At 51.2% G+C, this 16,596-nt stretch overlaps 1 protein-coding gene across 1 annotated transcript in view; it reads left to right on the top strand.

The window, feature by feature from the left end:
- The window catches only part of ITGA11 (integrin, alpha 11), a gene marked incomplete at both ends in the record, with an annotated part of 16,765 nt that extends 441 nt beyond the window's left edge, over positions 1-16,324 (top strand). The window contains 17 exons of the mRNA XM_010190253.1: positions 1,115-1,242; positions 1,860-2,008; positions 2,260-2,404; positions 2,638-2,803; positions 3,415-3,485; positions 3,999-4,143; positions 5,692-5,840; positions 6,037-6,177; positions 6,841-7,044; positions 7,514-7,644; positions 8,311-8,477; positions 9,766-9,908; positions 11,911-12,021; positions 12,223-12,308; positions 13,313-13,514; positions 14,847-14,945; positions 16,248-16,324. Coding sequence (XP_010188555.1) covers positions 1,115-1,242; positions 1,860-2,008; positions 2,260-2,404; positions 2,638-2,803; positions 3,415-3,485; positions 3,999-4,143; positions 5,692-5,840; positions 6,037-6,177; positions 6,841-7,044; positions 7,514-7,644; positions 8,311-8,477; positions 9,766-9,908; positions 11,911-12,021; positions 12,223-12,308; positions 13,313-13,514; positions 14,847-14,945; positions 16,248-16,324 — 2,314 coding nt within the window. The remainder of the gene's footprint in view (positions 1-1,114; positions 1,243-1,859; positions 2,009-2,259; positions 2,405-2,637; positions 2,804-3,414; positions 3,486-3,998; positions 4,144-5,691; positions 5,841-6,036; positions 6,178-6,840; positions 7,045-7,513; positions 7,645-8,310; positions 8,478-9,765; positions 9,909-11,910; positions 12,022-12,222; positions 12,309-13,312; positions 13,515-14,846; positions 14,946-16,247) is intronic.
- Positions 16,325-16,596: the final 272 nt, after the last annotated feature.

The raw sequence follows: 16,596 nt of genomic DNA, 5'->3' as shown, positions 1-16,596 counted from the left end.
GAATTCAGGCCTTGGCCATGCAAAACAAGGAGTTCATTGACTGAAAGCTAAATATTTTGGCCTGATTTTGTAAGTTTGGGTACGTGATTTTATTTTGAGGCATTAAATGAGTTTCCTGGCTTGCTTGTAGGTGGTAAGAAATTGCAGAAGCTCTCAGAAACTCTCACCCCAGCTGGGCACTGGGTGCGATGTCCTGGCTTCATCGGTTGTCTGGTGTTGCTTAATTCTCACGGCATGGAGAAATGGGAATTTTGGGGGGCAGAGGCAGGAAAGGCAGAGCCCACCACCAAATTCTCAGTGTCTCTTCCCTCTTTACGGCCAGAAGATGCTTTTAGCCCTCACTACAGAGGCTAATTGGGATTGAGGGGGTGGCACAGAGCTGAGGACCATAGGGTTGATTGGACTCAATGGCCTTAAAGGTCTTCTCCAACCAAAGCCATTCAGTGATGGAGTGACCCATGTGACTACAGGACCCATAAATGGCTACAGGAGGTGAAAAAGGCAACCGATAAAGAACTATCACTGGAAAATTCAGCACCTTCTGGGTTTCTGCTGCTTTTCTAAATAACGTTACAAAATATAACCAAGACAGGGAGGTGACGCTGAGCGATTTTCCCTGCTGAAAACCAGTCAGCTGCCTAAATCCTCCACAGCTCGTACCGCTGGGGTCCTCGCCGGGGTTTTTGGCTGCCTCGCCGCTGAGGATTTAATGGGAAAGGGAGGAAATGCCCGACTGGTGTTGCATGGCGAGTGACTCAGGGGTAAAGCATGGCTCCACGGGAGGAGCCGAGCTGGATCCTGCCTGCAGTGGGCCAGACTTTGAAGTACACATCTGTATTAGACCGGATAAAAAAATTCAAATCTGAATGAGAAAAGATACTACTGAGTGTTATTCTTAGAAAGTTATCCGGTCTTTTCTCGGCAGAGAGGATGCTTGTGGCTTCGCCCTACCTTATTGAAGCCCAAAAGTCTTTGTGAATGATTGCAATAGGATGTTTTTATTTTTCAAACAAATCATCAGAGCGAGTACCTGATGGCGAGGAATGAAGCCGTAAATCTCCCCTTTGCAAGCGTTGCCAAGCTCTTTCAGTCACACGCTGCGTATTTTTCACAGGATGCCAGACGTACATGGACATAATCATCGTTCTGGACGGATCAAACAGCATATACCCTTGGGTTGAAGTTCAGCACTTCCTGATAAACATCTTGAAAAAATTTTATATTGGCCCCGGCCAGATACAAGTAAGCCCCTTGTGCATCCCTTGTGTCGTGCAGAGTCCCCCGGATGCGAAACGGGGCCGTTTTTGACCTTTTTCTGCCAAAATGTTGCGATTTGGCACCAGACTTTTTCAAAATCAACTTGCAATGTATGGATTTTAAAGCTGAGCCCGTGGAAATAACATTTGCATTAATGTCTCTAAATAAGCTATGGAGAGAGCAGCATCCCACACCCCAACCGGGCATGGGGAGGGTGAAATCATATGGAAACACAGAAGTATTGCCCTGTGCAGCTTGTTGCAGCTGCCTATTAGTAATCATGAGCTTATTTGGGCAAGGATATCCTCAATGATTTGTGCAAATAACACCCATTTTGTCCCATTTAGAGATGGGTCCGCACTGGGGCAGGGCACTCCTGCATCGCCCCAGCCCTTTATAGCAGGGCACACGGGTGAGAGCTGGCAGAGAAGGGAAATAAAATATATAGCATTATCGATGGTCCCATAGGGGGCAACTGGAGGAAGTGGGGACAGAAGGGTTGATTTTTTAATGGTGGCTTTTATTTTGTGTGATGGACAAGGTGTTGCGTCACTGGCCCTTGTTGAACGGAGGGTTATTGGTGTCCTCTGTGGTATTCCTAGGTCGGAGTGGTTCAGTATGGAGAAGATGTGGTCCATGAGTTTCATTTAAATGACTACAGGTCTGTAAAGGATGTGGTAGCAGCTGCCAGTCACATAGAGCAAAGAGGAGGCACGGAAACCAGGACTGCCTATGGGATAGAGTTTGCTCGGTAAAAACCTCTCACTTTCCTCTTCCTCCCGATAATACATTTAAAATCACCAGTGAAAAAAAGCAAACGGAACCCTTTTAAAGTCCTAAAATGTTTCCTGAGAGTCCTGCACTCAATCGCATCCCCCCCGAGGGCCAGCAGCCCACCAAGCACCCCTGGGTGCTTTGCAGTGCGGGCGACGGGGTGCGTGCGGCGGCGGCCACGGCCGTTTCGGCGAGGCTGAGCAGCCCAGGGCATCTCTTCAATTGCAGCTCGGAAGCGTTTCAGAAAGGTGGCCGGAAAGGGGCAAAGAGAGTAATGATTGTAATCACAGATGGAGAGTCGCACGACAGCCCAGACCTGGAGAAGGTGATCGAGGACAGCGAGAAGGACAACGTCACCAGATACGCGGTGGCGGTGAGTGGGGATGGAGGGGTCATTTCGGCAGCAAATGACTGCGCCAAACTCATTCCCATGGACCCCAACGCTGCCTAGAGGAATTACAGCAAATCCCAATTTGCTCCCATGATGGGGTGATAGATGCCGATGCTGTTGGGGTCCTTCCACATGGACACCCCTCGGATGCTTGGGGATGGCTCTATCCATCGCACAAAAACCCCCTGAGTCTCTCATTTGTATTTCAAACCTAGGTACTGGGTTATTATAACAGAAGAGGAATCAATCCCGAAGCCTTTTTGAACGAGATAAAATTCATAGCGAGCGACCCGGATGACAAGCATTTCTTCAACGTCACGGACGAGGCTGCACTCAAAGACATCGTGGATGCATTGGGGGAAAGGATATTTAGCTTGGAAGGTGAGTGATGCTCATCCCCAGCTGGCCAATTTCCCTAGTATCTACTTGATACAGAACCTAAAATCACACTTTGAACATCTTCATATGCAAAGGAATGTCTTTATTTTGAAGTGGTTTGCATCTCGCAAGCATCAGGAGCAGAGATGTCCTCAAAAGGACACCCTTCATTCTTGCAACCATCATTTGCAGAGCTGTGGTGGCTCCATAGGTTATAGCAAACCTTGGAAATTTGGCATGGGTTTAATTTGGGAGTCAACGTCTTTCTCACCCATCAAACTCCATCCTGTCACTGGAAGAAAGCTTCCCTGGGTTGCAAAGCTTCACCCAGTTGCAATTATGAAGATAAATACTCTAAATCCCTGATTTTTTGTGATCTTGCAGCCAGGAAATGAGACAACCACACAGTGGTAGAGCTCGCAGTATCTATTAGCAGCACGAGTTTGTGTAATTGGGGTGATTTTGGGGAGAAATAAGCACTTTTATGGCAATTGAGGTCCATGTGCCACAAGTGGGGTGGAGGTGGATGCTCGCCCCACCTCGAGGCACCGCTCAGCCCCTCCATTAAATACAAACAATATAAAACCTTGTTGTTTGTTGGTTTTTTTTCAAAGGAACCAACAAGAATGAAATCTCCTTTGGCCTGGAAATGTCCCAGACTGGATTTTCATCACATGTTGTGGAAGTAAGAGTGTAAATGTGATTTTTATTTATTTTTAAATTATTCTTTTCCTCCTTCCCATGCAAGCAGGTGCCCTGTGCAATTTATTAATCACCAAGCTAAATTACTAATGCAAACACAAGGGAGAAAATGCTGGTTTATCCCATGGGGAAGGGGGAGACCAGTGCCTTCCTTAGGACCAGTCTGCAGCCGCTCCTCCCAGTGCTGCCATGTACTGGGTTGTGCCATGGGGGACATGGGCACATGTGGGTGTTGGGGTGCAGAGGAACGCGGGTCCCTTTCCGCCCGCTCTGAGGGTGAAAAGCAGGAATTTCTGCTTTCCTGGGGAGGAAAAAGACACTGGAAAGATGTGGATGGGGTGGAAATGTCATTCCAGCGTGTTCAAATATCTCCATCTTTCCAGGTGTGCTTTGGAGAATGGTTTGCTTGAATTCTGGGGGGTTTTTTTCCCGTTTTTTTCCCCTTATTTCTCCACTTGTCAAGAAATAGCCTCAAACTACCCCTGCTCTCCCACAGGATGGGATCTTGCTGGGGGCGGTGGGTGCCTACGACTGGAACGGAGCCGTCCTGAAGGAAACCAGCAGCGGGAAAGTCATTCCCCTGCGGGAATCCTATCTGCAGGAGTTCCCGGAGGAGCTGAAAAATCACGGAGCATATTTAGGTAAGAAAACCAGATTAAGGTCTCACTGCCAGGGCTGAATTCATGATTTTAGTCTTAATAATAGGAAACACAACATATTTCTCAGATGACTAATAGCAGCCAGCGCTCCCAGTGTAGGTAGTACCATGCTGGGATTGTTTGTGAGCTCTCATCCATGCAAGACCTAAATTGGTCCTCGCTCAGAGATGCAGCATCTGTGAGCATCCTCGCCTGGGCAGAGTCCAGCATCGACCACAACGTGCAGCACAGAAGTGATTTAAAGGCAGAAGTAGCTCAGGCACCGGCCGGCCCGGGTGACCGCCAGTGCTTACTGGAATGGCTTAAAAAAGCCCTGATGAAATTTCATGCCTAGGGAGGAAATACCTGCTGGGTTAATCCGTTCCATGTGCGGCTCTTAAAACCCCGGAGTAAAAATATCAGCCTGGTTTGCGAAATGAAGGCTCTCTCCAGAGGTGTGCGTGCCAGGCCGAGCTGCCCCACGGCAGAGAGTGGGGTGGGATGCTATGGGGTACCCAGGACAGTATGGGGGAGCTCAGCTGGGCTCTGATTTCCCATTGCCTTAAGAAAATCAGAAATATGAATGAAACACCACTGCAGAGTAACCTGGCAAACCCAGTGTCAGGACCTCTGGGTTTCAAGGCTGATATTCAACTTGAAAATATCCCCCCAGAAGGGGAATATGTAAAGAGACAGAGACCCCAGGTGAGGCCAATTCCCAGGGAAAGGGGGTCCATAAATCCCATTAAACCCTGTGACCCCAAGTGATCTGATCCAGCTTCAGTGCTGGCCGTGCTTTGAGTTTCTAATAATTCAAATAGCATTTAAAGCCGATTATGAATGTGCAGGAACCTGGACCTGGGTTTGAAAGATAGGATTTTTGCAGCCCCAACGTTATATTCCTACATAAACCCATCTGCAACCACAGGCAAGTGCCACAGCCCAGCACACCAAGTGCAGTGTCAGTGATCCCAATGCAGAAAATCACCCGCCTGGGTAGGAAAGAGGGGTTGCTCAGGGGCATTTTCTTACACAGGGTTATTTCTGTAAGAACCCATGAGCAATGGTCTTGATGGATTCACGGCTTTTATTGGCCTGTGGATGTTAATGTCTAGCATCAGCAAAGTCTTTCACGCTTGGGTAGGGATGCGGTGGTGCTGGGGTCTCAAAGGACCCTCCCGGCGTGCACACTTCTTGCTGGTGTTCATTTAACTTGACGTGAGCCGTGAAGTACAACACTTCTCAGGCTGTGAATTTGAGTCATCCTCCATGAAATAAGGATTTTGCACAGGGTTTGCTGACTGTGTCAGTGCCAAAACTCTTGGAGCAGCTGGGTGTAGGTAGGATACAAGCAGGCAGCGCAAAGCCCCGGGTCAGGGCGCTGGGGTTTATTTGAATGACTTTATCTTTGAAGAAATCAGGGTTTCTGGCTTCCTGAGCTGGGAGGCAGCCAGCGCCGTGTCAGCAGCTGGGGGTTAATGGGAAGCAGAGCACCAGGCAGCGGCTGGGATCCGCTCGGTCACGCTCACCCCGCATCCACCTCCCTTCCAGGTTACACCGTCTCCTCCGTCATTTCCACCAAGCACGAGCGGATTTACGTGGCGGGAGCGCCCAGGTTCAACCACACTGGGAAAGTCATCATTTTCAGCATGCACAACAACCGAAACCTCACCATCCACCAGGCGCTGAAGGGAGAGCAGGTAACGCTCCTCCGTCAACCCTCTCCCTTTCATTGCATTAATTATTCTGTTCAAATGGCTCAGCAACGTGATGCATTTACAGCTGGGGATGTCCACCAGCTGTAGCAGCGATGGGACTGGGGATGTCCCTGCGGTCCCTATCAAGGAGGGTGGCATTGGGGACCGTTGCTCCCATCCCCTCCTCTGTCTCCTCCAGATCGGCTCCTACTACGGCAGCGAGATCAACTCCCTCGACGTCAACGGTGACGGCATCACCGACGTTTTGCTGGTGGGAGCCCCCATGTACTTCAGCGAGGGCAGAGAGAGGGGCAAGGTCTACATCTACACCCTGCGGGAGGTACATGAGGACATCACCAGGGCGTTTGGGTGTTAGCGAGGGAACTGCGTCCCCTCGTGTCACCTCCCCAGGGTGACTCAAACACCACAGGGCACGGCAGCGCGGTCCAAAGGCAGCAGAGCTTGGCAGCTCCTCACCACTGCGGCTGCTGCAGGACGGGAGGAGGATTTGTCTGTTTTCTGTGTTTATAAACAATCTCGGGGGGTTTGCTCGCTGCCAGCGAAGGGCGTCTGGCTTGTGCTGGAACAGAGCCATCTCATCTCAAGGCTTTGCTGCTTCCCAGCCCTGAGGAGCTGATGAATGGGGTGCAAGGTGGGGTCTTTGCCACTTTATCTCCCCTAAAACCGTTTCCTCGCAGGGCTTTCACCTGTTTGGGGTTGTGGGGCTTTATTAAGCACAACTCCTTATGCAATTATTTACATAGGATGCTATGAAAGGGAGGCAAGGCACACGGCGGGCTGGTGCAGGGCTCATCCATCCCCAAAAACGTGCTGAGCAAAAGTCCCACAGCCCCAGGAGGGCTCTCACTCCCTTCCTAGAGCAACTGCTCACATATCACCACATCTTGGCTGCACGCCTTTGAGGGTTTTCTCCTCTTGCCGTGCTCACTACTGATGCTTTTGGGGTTTTTATTTTGCTTTTTCTCTTTGGCTGGCCCAGCAGAACCGCTTTGTTTCCAGCGGGGCCCTGGTGGACCTGCAGAGCTACCAGAACTCACGCTTCGGCTCCTGCATCGCCGCCGTGCCCGACCTCAACCAGGACTCCTACAATGACCTCGTGGTGGGGGCTCCTTTGGAGGACGAGCACCAAGGAGCGATTTACGTCTTCCTTGGCTTCAAGGAGACCGTCCTAAAGAAGTACAAGCAGGTACAGCTCCTGGGTGTTTGGGTTGTCCTCATCCTTCATCAGAATAAATGCCACTTGGGCCCATTTTAAGGACTGCTAGAGCGCAGTAAATTCACATGCAGGGTTGCATTGTTAATTATTATTGCTGGATATTTTCTCTTGTGAAGGGTCCAAGAGAAAGCAAACTTAGGGTATGGAAAAAGTGCTTGAAATGAGGGGCAATGCTTAGCACTCAGTGCAACGGATTACTGTAGATAAAGTATTTCCCACACTTGTGAGAAGTAGTAAATACGCAGAGTAAATTCAGGATAAATCTCTGGATGGAGTCTCTGAAGAAAAACTGCTTTCATTTTATGGAAAATTACAACTGGTGCAATCGATTGGAAAGGGGCATCTTCAATAAGGTGGTGGAGGTTGGCGTGGCAAAACCCCCTTGGCGGGCAGGGATGGTCCTGCTGGAAACCAGCCTGGATTCCCCTTTGTTTTTCAGCGGATCGCAGCTGCGGACCTCGCGCCGGGCCTGATGTATTTTGGCTGCAGCATCCACGGACAGCTGGACCTGAACGAAGACGGGCTCGTCGACTTGGCCGTCGGCTCCCTGGGGAACGCCGTGCTGCTGTGGTTAGCTGCGTCTCGTTTGGCGCTCTCCTCTGCCCAAAACTTCCCAAAATGCTGACGTTTTTTGAGGGAAAATCTCATCTCAAAACAATCCGACCCATCTTTCTGCAGTAATGTCTGATGGGGCTGGGGGATTTCAATGCAGTTGGACCCTAGAAGGACATCAGAGTTGGCTTTGTGTTGAATTTCGTCATTAGTTCCCCAGGGGTTTCAAACCAGATTAATTCACTCGTGGTGATTCACCCAGGCTTCCCCTCAGGTCTTATTAAATAGGAACAATTTAATATTTGCAAGTAGCAATTAATGTTCGGAAAATCGCTTGAAGGGGTTAGGATGGAGGGCGGATATGCCCAGCAGAGATGGACCATGCTAGGTCCATCAAGGTCCAGAGATGGACCATGCACACAGGGGACCAAATCCTGCTCTCAGTGCTGAGTCGCTTCACTGGCATAAGCAGGAGGCAAATACGTGCAAGGGGTTTTATTCTTCATAGCTGGATTTGATTCTTCTACATAGATGAGCTGAGAGTAGGTCAACACGCTGTAGTGGCCTTTGGTCTTCCTCAGCACCCTTTTGATGTTGGAAAAACGGGTGGAAAAGTATAAAAAGGGGTGAACCTGGAGGCTTTTGGAGGCTGCTGCAGACCTCTGACCCTTGCTTGCCCCCCAGGTCCCGCAGCGTGGTCCAGATCAATGCCAGCATCCGCTTCGAGCCCTCCAAAATCAACATCTTCACCAAGGACTGCAAGCGGAATGGGAAGGATGCCACCTGCATGTCGGCCTTCGTCTGCTTCACCGCCGTCTTCCTCTCAGCTCACTTCCAGACGGCCAGCGTGGGTAAGTGGGACACGGCTGCTCGCGCTACAAAAACCCCAATTCATGAGCTGTTTTCCGTCTCCAGCCCTGAGGGAGCAGCCGCTGCTGCCAAGGGAAAGCATCCAGGAACTTGGCACATCTGGAGCAGCACACGTTGCCATCTGCCACATCCCTTTTTACCCACAAATTTGTCCCTATCCTGGCCAAGGTAGCAGGGACAGTGACTCTGCCATTAAGCAGTGCTAAGAAACATCCCAAGAGTTCAACCATACCTGGGTTTAACCTCTTTTCTCACCTGCACCCTGGGTCCGAGCTCTCCTGCAGCTCCTCTTGCCGTGGTACGTGTGACGGGGATGTCCCCAGCGGGACAGGAGAGGACGTGCCCGGCCCACGTCCCGCAGAGCTCATCCATCCCTCTCGCTGCAGGGGCACGACGCATCTGGGGCCCAGATGTGCATATTTCCCTCATATCCCGGGGAATCTCTGTGAAGTTATGGGCCAGCCCTGCTATTAAACCCTCGTGTGTTGCCTTGACCCCACATCTACCCGGCGGATGCCCGTGACTCAGCTGGAGCTGGGGGGGAGGCGATAGCGGCTCAGCCCCCTCGTAACCCAGCAGCAAACGCCGTCGAACGGAAATTGGGTCCTGAGCAAAGCCAAGGGTAAAACTCCCATCCCCTGGAGCAAGAATTTTGATTTGTTCTATCAAATCCAGTGTTTTACTCCTCCCTGCTATGACTGCAGAGCTTGCAGAAAAAAAAGCTGAATGGGGTTTCTTTTATTTATTTATTTTTACACATTTTCTACCCAAAAGAGCCACCCTGTGGGTGGCACGTGCTGGGGGCTGATGGTTTTGTATCACATTGGTGCAGTGGGTGCAAATATCCCCCTGCTGGCCACCAGGTTGAGGATCTTCCGTTTATTTTGGACAGCAGTGCAGGAAGGAAATAATCTCTGGTAAAATATTGAGGAGAGCGCTCAGGGTTGCGATACCTCCAGAACTGATACAAGTCAGTATGTGAATATATAAGAGGCAAATAATTATATATCCTGCACAGATTTTATGCAGTGCCTTGTAATAATGCATTTTATTTGACACGGAGAGGGGTTGCTTTGCCCAGAACAAATGTTTGTTAGAAACAAGCATTGACAACCATCACCCAATTTTCCCTTGGCGTGCTCCCTGCCCCACTCATCCCAGCCAGGTGACAGGGCTTTGGGAGCCCAAAATCCCCCTTTTGTGGCCCGGTGTTGCTATGTAGCAGCGTAACCCTGGGGAGAAACCGTGACGGCGCCGCTGTCCTTGCAGCGCTGCGGTACAACGCCACCATCGACGAGCGCCGGTACGCGCCGCGGGCCTACCTGGACGAGAGCGGGGAGCGGCAGGCGCAGAAGGGGCTGGTGCTGCTGGCCGGGCAGGAGCACTGCGAGGGGCTCCACTTCCACGTCCTGGTGAGTCCTCCTCTGCTGAATGCCCCCAAAAAATGATCACAGAATGAATGACAGCATGGATTGCGTTGGAAGGGACCTTAAAGATCGTCTGGTTCCAATCGCTTGGCCATGGAGGGGGTAGGTGATATTTAGATGATATTTAACTATCTCATATATCACCGGGCACTGCCAGGGAGGGGGCACCCACAGCTTCTCTGGGCAACCTGTGCCAGGGCCTCACCACCCTCAGAGTGAAGAATTTCTTCCTAATATCTGGTCTAAATCTACCTTCTTTCATTTTAAAGCCATTCCCCCTCATCCTATCGCTACCTGCCTTGGTAAAAAGCTGCCTCAGCTTTTATGTAGCCCCTTCAGGAACTGGAAGGCTGCAATAAGGTCCTCCCACAGCCTTCTCTTCTCCAGGCTGAATAACCCCAGCTCTCTGTCTGTCCTCATAGGGGAGGTGCTCCAGTCCCTGAGCATCCCCATCGCCCTCATCTGGACCCGCTCCAACAGCTCGATGTCCTTCTTATATTGGGGGCTCCAGAACTGGATGCAGTATCCCGGTGGGGTCTCACCAGAGCAGAGCAGAGGGGCAGAATCGCCTCCCTGGCCCTGCTGGCCACACTTCTTGTGATGCAGCCCAGGATGCAATTGGTTTTTGGGCTGGAGATGCACATCGGGGGCTCATGTTGAGTTTTTCATCGACCAAAACCAAGTCCTTCTCCTCAGAACTGCTCTCCACCCATTCTCCCCCAGCCTGTGTTTGTGCTGGGGATTACCCCTACCCAGGTGCAGGACCTTGCACTTGGCCTTGTTGAACATCATGAGGTTCCCCTGGGCCCACCTCTCCTGACCAGGTCCCTCTGAGTGGATCCCTTCCTTCCAGGGTGTCAACCACACCACACAGCTCAGTGTCATCCCCAAACTTGCTGAGGATGCCCTCAATCCCACTGTCCATGTCACTGACAAGCAGCACTGGTCCCAGTACCAGTAATGGCATTCTCCACCTTGTGCAGAACAGCAATGCATCGGGATGTGACCAGAGGAGCCTCGATGGCTTCATGGGGCTGGAGTTGAGCTTTATCCCTCTCCAGACTGGATTTCTTTGTGCTGGGTTTGATGTGGTCAGGGATGGAGCTGCCGGCCTGTGGCAGCTGCTGGGTCCCTGAGCACTGACTTCATTGCAGCCCTGTGCCCTTGGGGAGGGCGTGCACTCCTGACAGCCCGGTCAGGCTCATCTTCCTCCTCCAAAATCAGTTTAAACTCACTTATTTTCCATCAGGAACCAAACGTGTCCATGGCAGTCCCCAATGCTGTCAACCCTCTGCACCCCTCTGACCACCAAGGTCCCCCTCCCAGGGTGCAGGAGCCAGTGAAACCCCCTGCACCACTCGCAGGGAACAGCTGATGCGCAAACCTGGCCAAAATCAAACATTCCCCATGAATGACGAGGATATTGCAGAGGCCAGGGAGGGCCGAGCTGCCAGACTGGCCCGGCCCCAAGCCCTGGCCTGAACGGCCGTGAACTTCTGGGAAATTCAAGTCTGGAGCTCGAGATGGAGCTGGTGACTTAGCACAAGAAACATCTCGCTTCAGAGCATCTTGCTGCGCCCTGTGCAGCTGGAACGATGCGTGGGAAGTGCTCATAGAGCTGCAGGAAAGGTGCAGCTTCATTAGCAGCCTGATGAGCCCCAGGTAAGGGTTGCAGAGATGGCTCTGTCCCCCCCTGAAGACGGGCTTGGAGTCATTTTCCCTGGTAACATCCATCTTTCGGAGCCAGCATCTCCCACGCCATCAGATGGGTGTTGAGCAGCATTGCTGAGCTCAGGTTGTCCCCAACCCTAGGTGAGGGTTAGCTGGAGAGACAGGGTGATTACACACCAAGATTAGTAGATCACAAAGCTTTTACTTCATAAAATCATCACGCACCCCTGCAGCAATGCCTCACCTTGCTCTCTGACGCTGCCACTCCACGAGCAGGACCCCTGTCCTTCCCAATGCTGCTTTCTGTCCGCCGCAGGACACGGCCGACTACGTGAAGCCAGTGACGTTCTCCATCGACTACGAGCTGGAGCATCCCGAGAACGGCCCCATGCTGGATGACGGCTGGCCCACCTCGCTCAAGGTCTCGGTAGGTAACAGCACCAACCTCCCTGGGTGCCTTTGATCAGGCACTCGGTGCAGATTTCTTTCTGGATGTGACATTTGCTTCTTTATCTTGGGTCCCTAGGTCCCTCTCATGATATAGCAATGTGTTGGGTATCACTGCCCATGTCCCTTCTACAACCTGGGGCTCAAAGCATCTCCTAGCTGCTCTTGTTGTCCTCCTCAGGTCCCTTTCTGGAACGGGTGCAATGAGGATGAGCACTGCGTCCCTGATCTGGTCCTGGACGCCAGGAGCGATGTTCCCAGTGCCATGTGAGTAGATCACTTGGAGCATCCTCCCAACCAGTACCACAAGCTGGTGGGGCTCTGAAACCCAGCCCCAACCCATGCTCCGTAGATTATTGACAGAGCAGCTTCATCCTTCGTCCAACACCACCACGAGGAGTTTCTCAGCACCTCCAGGGTCTGAGCTTCTGCCTGGAACCAATTGGTGGTTTTTCAGGGAAGCCACAAGACAACTAATATTTGATGCCTTGGTGATGAGCCCCAGGGAGACAAATCAGTAAATAACAGAGGGGAATAAATGCAAGGCTGGCATTACTCGCTTGACAATTACCGGCTTGACGCAGGCAGCAGAAATAATTATATGTTACATCTGATGGCTCAGAGAGCTTTGAGAGGTTATCTCAGAGCACAGGAGCCTGAATTTCTGCCTCCCATCAATGGTAGTGGGCTCTGGATCGAGCTTATGGCCAGTGCTGCTACCTGGGAATTACTTATATCCCGTAATTCAGCATTTATTGCTCTGTGTCCCTGTAAAGCTCTTGGTCCTGAGGCTGCGACCCAGCGCAGGATGGGTCCTGGCAGGGCTGTGCTGTGGGAGGCTGAAGGGAGCTGTAGGTAGGGGATTATTTATGGATCAGAGGCAGAAGCTGGCTCCATCCTACATTTCCTTTATTTATTTTGCATTAAAAAAAAAAATCAATGCCCAAAAAACCCATCAAGACTTTGCTATTGCGGAGTCTGTGCTGGTCAATTTACCAGAAGGGAGATCTAAGCCAAGCTGAAAATAAATAACCTCTGCTAGAGTTATAGAAGCTGCTTGGTTTCTTCCTTACATCCTAGCTGTATTAAGAGAATTAATTAATAGAGAATTAGGAGATTTGAGAAAGCTAGACACAGAAAAATCCCCAGCAAAACGATGGTTGGCGGGAGGAGTTTGCGATTCCTCCTTCCACAATGGGGGGAAACGGGGATTTTCTTGGTCTCTCGTACGCGTGGTGCATGTGGAGACGGTGGGGTTGCTCCCCGTGCAGGGATTACTGCCGCCGCGCTCTGCGGAGAGGGGACTGCTCGGCCTTCACCCTCTCCTTCGACGCCTCCGTCTTCGTCATCGAGAGCAGCAGGAGGAGGGTGGCGGTGGAGGCGGCGCTGGAGAACCGGGGGGAAAATGCCTACAGCACCGTCCTCAACATCTCCTTCTCCAGAAACCTGCAGTTCGCCAGCTTGATCCCCAAGGTGGGTCTGGGGTGGAGGGGAGACCCAGGGCTCTCCAGAGCCGCTTCTAATCCTGGTTGGGTGAGAAAGCTGCCTCCTAAACCTGAGCCCAAAAATGTCTCCATTCCTCATAAATCAGACGTGTTTATGGGCTTAGCTGCTGAGCACTTGAGTTGCTTTCAGCCCTTTATTTTGGAAATACGAGAAAATGTTTGAATTTTAAGAGCCTGAAAGAAGGTCAAATGCAGATGAAATTATTTCCCTCTTCGTTTTTTTTCTACTCCAACAGTTTAAAAATACTCGCTGCACGTGGCCAAGTTCCCATCAGGGGTGAATTTTTGCGGCTGAGATAGAACTCCTGGAAGGATGGGGCTGATAATGGGAATGTGGCCACAGCTCAGCATCGAGCTGGGCGATGCCACTTCTCTACGGCTGTCCCCCTGTCCCCATGCCCCAATATTTCACCCCCACCATTTGCTCATCTCAATCTTCCCTTTTCCCAGCGAGGTTTGGGAGATTTTGCTGATGCTGCTGGGCCCTCGCTCATCCCCCTCCCATGACTTCATCCTCGCCCGCAGATCCCATGTCCTGCGTTGGTTTTTTTTTCTATAAGCCATGCCAAGGGAAAATTGTGGGGCACGTTACCCTCAAAAATAAGAAAAATGCGTTTTTCTGAGAGATTACTCCAAATTAATTGAGGGAAAAAAATACCCTGTGATGCTCGGTAACAGAAAGCACCGTGCAGCGGTGGTCACAGGAAATATTTGTAGCTACACTGCTCTGTTAATGGATTCCTGGCTCCTACTCCTTATAAATAAGCAAATTGCCAACCGGAGGGGATGGGTGTTTGTGTCAGGGGCTGTACAGAGGCCCAAATAAAAATAACCCTTGCAGGGTCTCATACAAGGCCAAAAGCTGGAGTAGCTCATTGAGGGGACGGACACCTGCATACAACCAGGCTACAACCTCTTGTAGGGTTGCTACTGCTTGGGAGGGGAGGAGGTAGAGAGGGTTGCTTCCCTGTGACTCCTCATCGCATGCAAATATCCTTCTTTCCACTTATAGGGGCAAGAATAATTAGGTTTATTCATTTGCTGCTGTAGTTAAGTTTCTGAGGGGGATTTAAACCAGAAAGCTGGAGGTTACTTGCTAGAAATGACCCTTTCCAGGAGGGAGAAATTCAACTCCATTGGAAGGATTCCTGGCCTGCAGCAAGCAGTGGGGTGGCTTGGTTGGTTGGTTGTTTTTCCCAAAAGTTAAAGCTTGTTTTGAGCCCCAGGGGTGCGTTTGCTGCCTTCACAAAGAGCCAGGCCATGGGGCTCGTGCCCCGTGTCACATCGTGTCTCGTTTCAGGACGACACGGACATCAACATCGACTGCATGACCGAGGACAAGAACCCCAACAAGAAGGTGTGCAACGTCAGCTACCCCTTCTTCCGCGCCAAGGCCAAGGTAAAGCCCTTCCCTCCTGCCCAAATTCACCCTCAGGACAGGACCCCTCTGCCCTGGCATCACTGCAGGGCCACATCCATCCATTGTGGGGCTGGGTGGCTTTGAACAGGGTTTTTAAGGATAAATCCTTGGGGGTTTGCCTTTCTCTGTCCATTGCTGGTGTTTGAAAGGCGTGTTAGGGGAGCCGGGATGGTTCGGGTGCTGCAGTGATTGTAGGGCATTGCCCAGCACCAAATCCTCCAATCCTCACCGAATTTGACTCCAGCCCTTTGGAGCAATTTAATGTTGGCTTCAAACCACTGATGGTAACTTCCCCCAGCTCCATCCTTGCAGGATGAGGCACTGAAAGGTTTTCCTTGCTCTGAACACCCAAGGTCCCTCCGGACTCTCCTCCAAGCCCCCTTGGGACCACAGCTTGCAGTGGCTCCCAGTGCGGTGCATAAGCCCAGGTCCATTAAGCATCATTTTTTTAATGCCATAAAACCCTTCCAAATGTCACAAGGGATGGAAAAAGCGAGGAGATGGCATGGGCAGAGCAGGACCCAGCTTGCTTGTGGCCACCTTGTGATATCCCACCTGCACCCCTGTGGAAAAACAGGCCAAGACAAGTGGGATCTAAGGAGAAAAACCTTTCCACCCACCACATCCGTCTGCAGCCTTTCCTTGACGGGAGCTGGAAAATGACAGATGAGCTGCAGGCACCTCACGAGGCTTTAAAGCTCCCAAAAAAGCCCTCTCGGATGCCTGTGGCCGTAGCCGAAAGCGCAGCAGCCCGGCTCCCCATGACCTACGGGGGCTGAGAATGCATCTGCGTGGCACCAGGTAGTCCAGGTCCTGCCAAAACAAAGACGAGCTGGAAATGGAAATTTGGCTGGCGAGCAGCGGAGTTTTAATATGATCCTCAGCTGCGCCGTCCCAGACAGTTTGAGGTCATTGCCACGGCGCTCGCAGATGGGACGTTTATCACATTTTTTTATTGGTGTTGGCCCCTCTCCGGCTGCCGACCCCGTGCCGCAGCTGGTAGCCAGCGCAGGATCCCCCGGGGGTTTTTCCTCCCAAATTCGGGGGCTTTTTGCTTCCCAATCTCAGAGAGAGAAAAAAAATGCAGCGAGTGCATCCTGCAAATCCCCAGTGTGGCCTCTTCTCACCCCAAAAAGCTCTGCCCAAAGCTGGGAGCATCTCTCAGGGGGATGCTCCCACCCCAGAGTCCCCGCATCGCCCCTGGCCAGCGCTCAGGGGTTTCGGTTTGATTAATTTTCCCCTCTCCTAATATTTTCTCCGATCTTTCTCCAACCTCCGCAGGTCGCTTTTCGCCTGGATTTTGAATTCAGCAAGTCCATATTCCTTCAGAGCATGGAGATCTACTTGATCGCCAACAGGTTAACGGGCGCTTTATTGCTGCTTTGCCTTGGGTTTCCTTCTCCCATTGCCGGAGGTGATGCTGGGGGCTTTATTTGGGGAATAACCATGAGAAATCCTGACTGCAATGGGTTATTATGGTGTGGGCAGCCCTGTATTTGCAAACCAGGCTGGTTTGATTGATCTGTATATTTATATAGGTAATATATTGATATATTTACATAGAATTCCTATATATTTATATAATTCTATATATTTCTATCTGAATTTTATAAATTAATATCACATTTCA

The sequence above is a fragment of the Mesitornis unicolor genome, unplaced genomic scaffold (genome assembly GCF_000695765.1).
Source record: "Mesitornis unicolor isolate BGI_N332 unplaced genomic scaffold, ASM69576v1 scaffold40658, whole genome shotgun sequence".
Taxonomy (NCBI): Eukaryota; Metazoa; Chordata; class Aves; order Mesitornithiformes; family Mesitornithidae; genus Mesitornis; species Mesitornis unicolor.
Note: the sequence above shows the minus strand (reverse complement) of the source record. Positions and strands in the feature narration are given on the sequence as shown.